Below are 11,297 nucleotides of genomic sequence, written 5' to 3'. Positions count from 1 at the left end.
CTGCTATCTACTGAGCACCTCACCTAGCCCTCATTGCCTATAATTTTAAGATTGTTTACATAGCATTGAGATTCATTGTTCCTTCAGTGTGGTAATTCACTGGTATATCAATATGATCCTAGGGACTTTTTCATAAAGAATTCATTTGTGGTTTCTTCAATGTCTTCTTCTAAGATTGAATTGTATAAATACTCTATTTATAATTCTGATCATCTCAGGTAGTCTTCTTTTTTTGTAAATATTTATCTACTACACATACATTTCAGTTTTGCTGGTACATAATTGCTCAAAATAATTGCTCAGAATTTCCTTAATTCCAACTTCTTTGCTAACTCATTCATGCTTTTCACTTTTGCTATTGGTGATAAGCTTTTTCTTTCTTTAATCAAATTAACCAATGGGTCATCTATTTAATTATATATTTATTTTAAGAAACAGATCCTAGTTTTATTTAATTGTTTTTTATTTCCTTTTGATTTTATTAAACTCTCTTTTGATTTTCAGGATTTCCTGTTTAATTGGACATTTCCTGATCTTTCCAGGGAACTGAATTCAGTTGTATCCATAGACAGACCTAGAGAGGTTAAGAGGCCCTAGATCACACTAGGTGTCAACTGCTACACTGAAACTTTTTATGAGTAATGAGCCAGAGTCCTTCCTGTTCTGGTAGTTCCACCTAGTGGACAGAAGGAGACCTACAGCAAGAGAGGAAGATCTGAGGCCAGGGATGCTTGAGCCAGCCTGATTTCCATCTGATCATAGAGTGGCAAACGTTGGAGCCCATCCTCACCTATGAAAGGATAGGGTTGGATATGACCCAGTTTATGGGTCTCAGCACTATTGCAGAATCAGTCCAGGAATCTTGTTCAGTTCAGTTCTCCAAGGCATCTCAAAACATTTTTGGACCAGAATTGAGCAGGGAGTTGTGACAAGGGAATCACTTTAAAAGACTGATATATATTAATTTAAGGTCGCCAAGGAATTCAGCTATGTAATTCCTAAATGAAAAATTCAAGTCAGCAGTCAACCTTTTATGGAGTTTAATTTCAATAGGAGGAAGAAAGGAATTAGAGATAGAGAGAGAGAAAAAGGGAGAGAAGGGAATAGGGCTTAAATACCCCTTCTGTTTAGGCTGGGCCAAAAGGCCCAAGCCCTTAGGTAGCTGAGACAAAGAAAAGAGATCAGTCCCTATTACTCAGGTGACCAAAATGGAGAAACAGTCTCAGAGGCCCCCACCTTCAGCTTCCTTCAGAGCAAGCTTCTCAGAGTACACTGCCACCACTCCGACCAACTCCTCAACCACCACTGAGTCTTCAGACCCCCCTGATCTTTAAGGAAACCATCCAAGTTGCCTCCCCTCAGTTCTCACATCTACCAATCACTGTCCATCAATTTCCCTGTGCCAATGGAGGCTCTAGCTTAACCCAGGACCGCCCAGAGGCTTTGCACATGTCTGTTGAAGGTCATATTTTCAAAATGATTAAATCTTTGCTCCTTTGCTACAGCCCTTTCTAAATCCTGTTAACCTGAGTAGGGTAGAGATTGGAATAATTAAATTTTGATCTAGGCTGCAGCCCTTACTCAATCCTGTTAGGACTGAATAGGGTGGAGATTGATTCCAAGTATCTCCATTGTATCAATTCTAAAATCAATCATGACTCAAAGAAATTCCTGTTCTATGCTTAAGCATAGGTCAGAGTCCTTTCCATTGTTCAGCAAAAGGTTTCTGTCCTAAAGTAATCTTAAGAAGGGAAGGAGAAGGAACCTCCCATGCCAATGGGGTTCCCATTCCAATAGACTATCAGTAAGAAATTTTCCAAGTATGAAATTTCCCAATGGTGAAATTTCCAACATTTATAAGTCTAAGGAATTTTGAGGTTTACAGAGTCAAGTCCATAAAACTGGATCCTGTTTGGCCTGTGTAGTCAAGGAAAGCCCCTGGAGATTTTTCCTTGAGATACAGCTTGCTGACAGCTCTCATCCATTGCTTATTATCCCTAGCCTACCCTCTCCCTGTTCCCTTTGCTGCTTCTCCATTATTTCCCTCACTGTCTTCCTAGATCATATCTCTTTTATTTTGGGGATACAACAGTCTAGGTCTATCACATCATCTAAAAACAGAGAAGTATAGATATTTTGACACAAAATTTGAAGTCAGGTTTTTCTCACTCTTAGTCCAACACTAATCACTATGGAATGTCAGGCATTGCATTCATTGATGTTGCCAAAACACATTCCAAAATGTCCTACCATGGCCTTCATGCCCAGGATCATGTTCACACTTCTTTCATATTCTCTCCCCATTACAAAAAGTGGCTAGCAGACCTCAGATTTGTCACTGTCCTGGCCAGTCTCACTTGGCTTTCCTGGATACAAATGGGAGGCTAATGGTTCCTTACCTTAAACTTCCCAACCGAGACCCAGTGTCAGAGTGCAAGATCAAAAAAGCTGAAATATTTGGAACTTATTCCTATCAATTTGGAAATTAATTTTAAGACAGCTGGAACTGGATGACCAAGGAAGGAAGCCTGTCGATGCTCCCGGATGTGCCCGAGGGATTGCTCTGGCACACACACCTCTCTCAGTGGCAAGGCCTCACTTCCAAATAGAGATGAGGAAAGAGCTCCCCTTGGGCCATGAAGGCTCAGGGAAAATTAGTCACAATTAGCTTAGATTCCCAGAATAAAACCATATCTGAGCTTGAAGATCACCTTCAACATTCTCATTCTCATCTTGTAGGGCAAGAAACACCTAAGGAAATGGAAGAACCCAAAGCAGGGAATTCCAGAATCTTCTGTAAAGGGTATGAATTGCTTCCTGGTGGCAAATTATGTCCTAGGCACCAGAGATGTTATTGTGGGTTTGAAATCTCCAGACTTGAACCAGGTCTCACCTGACTCCCAGCCAGAGGCTCTTCCTTTTGTACCCTGCTACTAACTGATCTATTTCCACTCTCTGCCTTTCCTTTTCATTCCTCTTCAGAGTTAAAGTAATGTTTCCCTTTCTGAGCACAGTCTCCCTGTGGCCTGTCCCTAGTCTATCCACACAAGCCTATCCCAATATCCTTATCAAACTATCTAGTTAAGTAACCCTGGCTTCCTGAAGTCCAGTCCAAGGAATCATAAACTCTTGGTGGTTCTGCCAAGCTATAAAGGCCTCAAATCCAAGACCAGGTGCTGGATGAAGGGGTCTGTCATCCCCAGTCCTGCTTGCCTCAGCCCAGAAAGACTGAGCACCCGGAGCTTGGGCTCCAGGTGAATGTCTTTGTCAGCCACAGGAACTGAAGCTGAACTTTTCCTAAGGCCTGGAGGAGTTGTGATCTGCACCAGAGAAAGGGGTGTCCTTGCCATTGAAATCACAGGTTTTTGGTCTCTGGCCTCCTGCCATGCCAAGGTCTTAGACAGGCCACTTCCAAACCACTTATTTGGTTATAAGGTAAGAAAAAGAACCAACACAGTCATTTTCTGTCTATTCTCTGCACAGCGCCACTGTCCAAACCTACCATTGTCACCTCCAACATTACTGCAGTGGAGACCAAGGACTTCTCATTGACATGCCAGGCTACAGGTCAAATTCACGCTTACCAGTGGTTCATAAATGGAGTTGCCCCAGCTGGTAGCAGGATACAGCTGTCGCCAGATAAGAGGACACTTACTCTCAGCAGGCTCACAAGAAGAGATAACAAAGGGCCATATGAGTGTGAAATCCAGAATCCATTTTCTAGCAATAGGAGTGATCCATTCCCACTGAATGTTACCTGTGAGTATATTGCTTCTTCCTATATGGTGCCTGCTTATAGTCTGGTGGTGTGTTCCCAGAGGCCAGGCTAATTCAGTCCCTTCTCAGAGAGCTAAAGAGGTAGGCTCTGAGGTTCCCAACCCCCTTCATCTTTAGGGAGCCCAGATTGGCCTTGTCATGCTTTTTTGGTTGAGGGTGGCCATCCAGGGTGCTGAACTGGAGAAAGCCCTAAGATCTTCCAAGTTCAGATCCAAACTGTAAAAGTAGAGGAGGAGCTGTGAATTTCCCAGCTCAAAGGAGCATCACAGTGGTCCCTGGTGATGGGTTACAGACTAGGAGATGCCCTTCTTTTCTGCCATAATCTAAATATGGAATCCTTCTTTTTCCCCCAGATGGCCCTGATATTGCCACAATTGACCATATAAGCGATCAGTTCGCAACGGGGATAAATGTTACCTTGAGCTGTGTTGCTGATTCTAACCCACCAGCACAATTCACTTGGTTACAGAATGGACAATCTGTCAGCAACTCTGCCTCATTTTCTATTATTACATCCCTGAATCATATTGGAAACTATACCTGTATTGCAACTAACTCATTTACTGGCTTGACGCGCACTGCAAACAAGACTCTTATGATCTATGGTGAGTAGCTTGATTGGGCCCCCAACTTTGTGTTGGGCTCTCTCTTTCCCTGGCAGAAATAGACATGGAGAGAAATAGACATAAGTGACATTCTGCCTCCGTGGTCCCATGGCACAATGCATTGTGGTAGAAGGAACCTTCTACTCAGAATCATGAAACTTGGATTTAATCATTCCTCCTCTGTCTATTATCTGTGTGGTAAGTGTGTCTCCTCCTTTCACATCCTCAGCTTCTTCATCTGGAAAAGTGAATAATATTTGCTCTGTATATAATAGGACTTTATGTGGGGAAAGTACTTTTTACATGTTAGGCACAAAAACATGTGAATTGTCATCATCATCCTTGTTATTGATATTGTATTATTCTCTTCTGTTCTAGTAGCATACAACCTTCTTTTTCTCCCAACTTCTAGGACTGCAGGTTGAATGACTGCTCCATAATCTTTCCTTCCATCCCTTTCCCTTGGTGCTATGGACCCACAGAATGTTTTTAATTCTTGGTTGGAGTATAAGCTATGGTCATGCAACAGGGCTGGCCTTCATCCTGTTTGGCAAGGATATTCTGGAGATGGAAAGGAGGATGTAAACTTTGTCTCCTTTCACACACAGAGATTCACCATTGCACCTATATTTTTCCTCTTTGTGGCATAAAAATTCACATGAAAGTATGGCTGCTATGAAACCTGATTCTTATCCATGTAAAGGGATGATTGCCTTTAGCCTCCAGTAACTGGGTCCACAGTAGAATTCCTGATGCCCAATTAATTCACTGGTCTGACTTTCCTATGTATCAATGACAAAACCTTCAGTCTCATAATCACACTAATGGGCAGCAGGTTCATAGAGAGATCATCTCTGGCCTTAGTTTCCTTTTATTTCATGCAATTTTATTGTTACAAACCTTAGGGGTATCCCAACTTCCTCTCCTACACTATGGGGATGTTGTGAATGGAGAGCAGCGGGGAGAGAAAGAATTGGACACCAATAGCATATACTTTAGAGGAGGGACGATTTTTTATTTACCTCAATCTGTACATGAGGATGCCTAAAGCTCACATTTTAAATTATCATATAATTATCTGTTTGTCATTTTCTTTTGTTAACTATTTTCCAATTACCTTTTCCCCTGGTTCATGCAGCACCTGGGAATGTTGCAGGCTATGTATTTGACACCTGTGGTTGAAAAGAGCTTTTTCTTAATTTATTTTTTTCCAATTAACTAAAATCTATTTTCTGTCCCCCTTCTACCTTCTACCACTAATGAAAACTAAAATCTTTGGGACAGGTATGAGTTGTGCCTGCCTGTAGGCACGAATTAATATATTCCTAGGTGGACACCTGAGAAAGAGAGTTAGGAACTGAGGGAAAATGGGTGAAGGTGATATAGAGAAAGAGGGAATATAATAAAAGAAGAAAGACTCAGAGACAGGGCTTAAAAAGCCTTAATGTGTGCTCCTCTGATTCTAGTAGAGAGAGAGAAAGAGTAAACTACATATTTCCTCAATCTTTTATTGGAGGATCAAGGAATGGGGAATGGGAGGTAGCTAATGATCATGTAACATGGCATAAGAGTTAACATTGGCTCAACTGACAACCATTAGATCAAGGAGGAGGAGTTTATTCAAACATGTGACCTGGTATGGAATCTGGTCTGACAAGGTGGGAACTAGGACCCTGTGGCAGCCTACCCAGGAATTCCTCTGACTTTTGGACTGTAGATTTGGAGAGTGGTCAGAATTAATCCAGTACCTATTAAATACAATGATCAAGAACTACTTGCCCATGAATCTGGTATATAAGAATATAGGTTGCACTATTGATATATTAATAATTGTTTCAAGATTAAAATACACCTATGATGCCACATGGACACTCAAGGAAAACAAATTCTGATGCTCAAAAAATATCTGTTGCAACATACACCCTGACTGCATCCCATTTCTGAAGTGAGGCAGTTGATTTCATAGGAAGTCTGTAGGTTTTTGTAGAAAGTGAGTAACCCATTATCATGGGTCTTCTGCAGTCCATGTTAGCCACTGCATTGATCAGAGGTCCCAAGTTTTTCAAAGTTCTTTGACTTCGGAACACTGTAGTTATTGTATAAATCACCATCTTGGTTCTGCTCACTTCATTCTGCATTAATTCAGAGAAATCTGAAGTTTCTGTTTTTGAACTCATTCTGTTCAGTGTTTCTATGAGTGACTTGGGATCAAATGGAATAATATCTGTAAAGAGCTTCGTAAATCATGACCATTAATGTTCTACTAATTCTTTTTTCCTTAATTTTTCTTTTGTATTTTTATTGTTGTACAAAACACTCCATTTGGGACATTGTAGTAAGAGCACATTTATACGTAACCAAATTCCAAAATAAAACCACAAATATACTAATATGAAAGGAAACTCCAATAGTTTTTTCTCTGGAAGTGGATAACATTCCCTGTCATAAATCTTTCAGGATTGTCCCAGATTATTACATTACTGAGAGTAGCCAAGTTTTCACAGATGATCCTGGCATGAATTACATTTTCTCTGTATATAATAGCATTCTATGAGTAAAGGTCCTTTTTATATGGTAGGTATAAAAAGCATGTGAGTTGTCTTCATCATCCTTGTTATTGATATTGTATTATTCTCTACTGTCCTAGTGATATACAACCTTCTTCATCTCCCAAATTCTAGGACCTCAGGTTCAATGACTGCCCAATACTCTTTCCTTCAATCCCTTTCCCTTGGTGCTGTGGAACCACAGAATAATTCTAGTCTTGGTTGAGTATAAGCTATTGTCATGTAATGGGGCTGGCCTTGATTCCCCTTGGTATGGAAATTCTGGTGATGGAAAGGAAGATATAAACTTTGTCTCCTTTCACACAAAGAGATTCACCATTGGACATATATTTTCCTCTTTGTGGCATTAAATGCCACATGGAAGCATGTCTCTTGTGAAGCCTGGTTCTGATCTATTGGCTTTAGCATTCAGTAGCTGGATCCACTGTAGAATTCCTGCTACCCAATTAATTCACTGGTCTGACTTTCCTATATACAGATGACAGACCCTCCATTCCCATAATCACATTAATGTACAGCAGGACCATAGAGAGATCATCTCTGGCCTTAGTTTCCTTTTATTTCATGTAGTTTTATTGTTACAAACCTTAGGGGTATCTCAACTTCCTCTCCTTGCCTCTAGGAATGTTCTGAATGAAGAGCAGGTGGGAGAGATAGAATTGTGAAGTGGGGAAGTGACCTTGGGGAAGTCAGACACCAACAGGATATACTTCAGAGGTGGAATGATTTTTTATTGGCCTCAATCTGTACATGAGGATGATGAAAGCACACATTTTAAATGATCAAATAATTATCTCTGTGTCATTTTCTTTTGTTAACTATTTTCCAATTACCTTTTCCCCTGGTTCATGCAGCACCTGAGAATGTTGCAGGCTATGTATTTGACACCCGTGGTTGAAAAGAGCTTTTTCTTAATTTATTTTTTTCCAATTAACTAAAATCTATTTTCTGTCCCCCTTCTACCTTCTACCAGTAATGAAAACTAAAATCTTTGGGACAGGTATGAGTTGTGACTGCCTGTAGCCACAAATTAATATATTCCTAGGTGGACACCTGAGAAGGAGAGTTAGAAACTGAGAGAAAATGGGTGAAGTGGATATAGAGAAGGAGGAAATAGAACAAAAGAAGAGAGACTCAGAGACCTGGCTTCAAGAGCTTGGGATCCAGCCTGTGTGCTCCTCTGATTGTGGTAGAGAGAAAGAAAGAGTGAACTATATATGTCCTCAATCTTTTATTGGAGGATCAAGGAATGGGGAATGGAGGTAGCTAATGATCATTTTACAAGGCACAAGACTTAACATTGGTTCAACTGACTACCACAAGATCAAATAGGAGGGGTTTATTCAAACAAGTGACCTGGTATGGAATCTGGTCAGACAAGGTGTGAACTAGGACCCTATGGCAGCTTACCTGGGAATTCTTCTTATTTTTGGACTGTAGATTTGGAGAGTAGTCAGAATTAATACAGTACCTATTAAATGCAATGATCAAGACTAATAAGCCTATGAATCCGGTACATGAGCACATAAGTTGCAATATTTACATATTAATAATTGTTTCAAGATTAAAATACATGTATGATGCTGCATGGACAATCAAGGAAAACTAATTTCAGAGCTCAAAAAATATGTGTTGCAACTTACACCCTCAGTCCATCCCATTTCTGAAGAGAGGCAGCTGATTTCATAGGAAGTCTATAGCTTTTTGTAGAAAGTGAGTAACTTATTTCATCATGGGTCTTTTGCAGTCCTGGTTGGTCAGTGCAGTTATGAGAGGTCCCATGGGTTTCCAAGTTGTTTGCCTTCAGAACAATGTTGGTACTGTATATATTATCTCTGGGTTCTACTCACTTCATTCTGTATCAGTTCAGATAAATCTTCTGAAGTTTCTTTTCTTGAACTCATTCTGTTCAATGTTTCTATGAGTGACTTGGATCAAATGAAATAATATCTGTAAAGAGTTTTGTAAATCATGACCATTAATGTTCTACTAATTCTACAGACAAGCAGAAGGCATAATTTTGAAACTGGAAGGAAAAAAAATAATGAGAACAATGGCAGGATAGGGATTGTTGAAACAGGTAGGATGCAGAAGTAGTTTATGATGCTGGCACAGTAGACATAATGTGATAAGATGAATGTAATTGGGGATTGATATCAGGTCCTATCCTTGAGTAGAAAAAGTCCAAAACACAAAAAAGCATTGGCCTCGATGGGACAGTTACTGGTACCTATGCCATAGAAAAGAGTTGAAGTAATGGGGTATGGTTGATTTAAAAAAGGGGAAATTGGAGACAGACTATTAATGCCAATTTGGATTGCATAAAGAGATGTTGGGAATTATTTAGAGATCCACAAACTTATTATAAGTGGGAAAGGTAACAGGGTAGTTGAAAAAGCATAATGCATACTTTTTTTAACCCTTCCCTTTTAGCTTTAGAATCCATATTGTGCAATGGAGGTTAAATGAGTGGCCTAGGGTTATATATCTTTGAATTATTTGAGGTCAGATTTTATCCCAGAACCTCTGATCTCTAGGCCTGGCTCTTATTGCACTGAGCTACACAACTACCTCAACCACCAATGCAGTCTTAAGAGAAGCATGTCCATTTCCAAGAATAAGGAGAAAGCTGCCCTTCTGTACTATCAGATGGCACTTGGATTATTATATTAGGTTCTAGATGACTATTTACAAGTGGCAACAGTGAACTGGGGAATGTTCAGCCAGATTGGTGAGTAGTCTGGAGTCTCTAAAGATCAATTGAGGGAACTACATATTAGAAAAATGCCTGGGACTTCTACTGAGTCACAATAGGGGGCTGCTAAAGAGTTGTAAGAAAGAAAGACTGCAACATTATCAAAGCAGGGATAATTAACATTTATTTTATGTAGCACACAAGGTTATCCTCAAGAAATAGGTTGGGGATGTAATATGGAGGCCTCGAAGGAGCAGAAGTTCAGACCTCTGAATACCCTTCCTAATGGATCACAAACTGAATGCTCCCAGGGGTTTGAAAATCAAACTTAACAACAAGTCTGAGCCAAGGAACCATCCTGCTGGACTTAATTCAAAAGGTACGCCCCCCCTACCCCCATAAAGCTAGAATCTGAGAATACTCAGGGTTAAGGGGAAGACTGAAGGAAGGTCCCAGGACCCATCCCCCCACCACCCAGAGTGCTGAGATTCCAATGGCAGCGGGAACTTCTGGGTGGTCAAAGGTGCTGGTCTGAAAGGCATAACTGGCAAGAAGAGCTGTGCCAAGTTCAGAGTGTCCAACACATGTGTCTGGGAAGGAGCTAGAGAGGGAGCATAGACCTGGCAGCCTTGTCAGAGTGGTGGAGATCCTCCATATTTGCTCCAGCCTTCCAGGAAGTTTTGGACTCAGAGCACACCCAGCCCAACTAAGCTGAACTTAATCTCATCAAAAGACTCCAGAGTTCAGGGAAATCTAAGCTCCATATCCATCCTCATTGACTGCTGGACTTTAATGCAATCAAAAGCCTCCAGAGGTCAGGGAAGCTCAAACACCACCAGAGGCTACACTGAGAGATCTCCTATTAAAGCTCCAAGAGGGGAGACTGACAGAAGCCCCCAAAACCAAAAAAAAAAATGAGAGGAGTAAGAGCACAGACAAATATGGGGAGTAAAGAAGGGGTGAATTTCAGCAAACAACAGATAAAGAAGAAAGAAACTACAATAGACAGCTTCTACTCAGCAAATGGAACAGAGGGGGAGAGATCAGCAAACGATAAATGAGAAATCCCAGTGAATTGGATACAGGCTGTGGAAGAATTCAAAACACAATCAAAAGAAGCTGAAGACAACTGGGAAAATAACTTAAAAATTAAGATAAGTCATCTGGAAACAGAGGCACTTGAACTAAAATGAGAAAATAGTGTCTTGAAAGCCAAAATCAACCAGCTGGAAAATGAGGCAAAGGAGATGAAAGATGAGGCAAAGAAGATGAAAGATGGGACAAAGGAGAAGAAAGACAAGGTAACTAGGAAGAAAGAAGACCTTCAAAGAAAATCAGATCAGAAGGAAAAGGAGGACCAAAAAGCCAGTGATGAAATTCAGTCTTTAAGAATCAGAATACAACAACTGGAATTAAGTGACCTCACAAGGCAACAGGACACTATAAAACTAAACAAAAAGAATGAAAAAATTGAGGAAAATATGAAGCCTCTCATTCACAAAACAGACAATTTAGAAAATCGTTTGAGAAGTGATAATTTAAGAATCATTGGTCTACCAGAAGACCATGAGAAAAGAAAAAGCCTGGACATAATACTACAGGAAATTATTCAGGAAAACTGTCACAATATCCTAGAACAAGAGGGGAAAGTGG

The 11,297-nt window shown here is 40.4% G+C and overlaps 1 protein-coding gene across 1 annotated transcript in view; it reads left to right on the top strand.

The window, feature by feature from the left end:
• The first annotated feature begins 3,456 nt into the window (after positions 1-3,456).
• Positions 3,457-11,297, top strand: part of LOC107650475 (carcinoembryonic antigen-related cell adhesion molecule 5-like) — a 98,911-nt gene continuing 91,070 nt past the window's right edge. Inside the window, exons 1-2 of the mRNA XM_056825361.1 lie at positions 3,457-3,759; positions 4,131-4,382. Coding sequence (XP_056681339.1) covers positions 4,373-4,382 — 10 coding nt within the window. The 5' untranslated portion in view covers positions 3,457-3,759; positions 4,131-4,372. The remainder of the gene's footprint in view (positions 3,760-4,130; positions 4,383-11,297) is intronic.

The sequence above is a fragment of the Monodelphis domestica genome, chromosome 4 (assembly GCF_027887165.1).
Source record: "Monodelphis domestica isolate mMonDom1 chromosome 4, mMonDom1.pri, whole genome shotgun sequence".
Taxonomy (NCBI): Eukaryota; Metazoa; Chordata; class Mammalia; order Didelphimorphia; family Didelphidae; genus Monodelphis; species Monodelphis domestica.
This window is presented reverse-complemented; position numbering and strand designations above follow the sequence as displayed.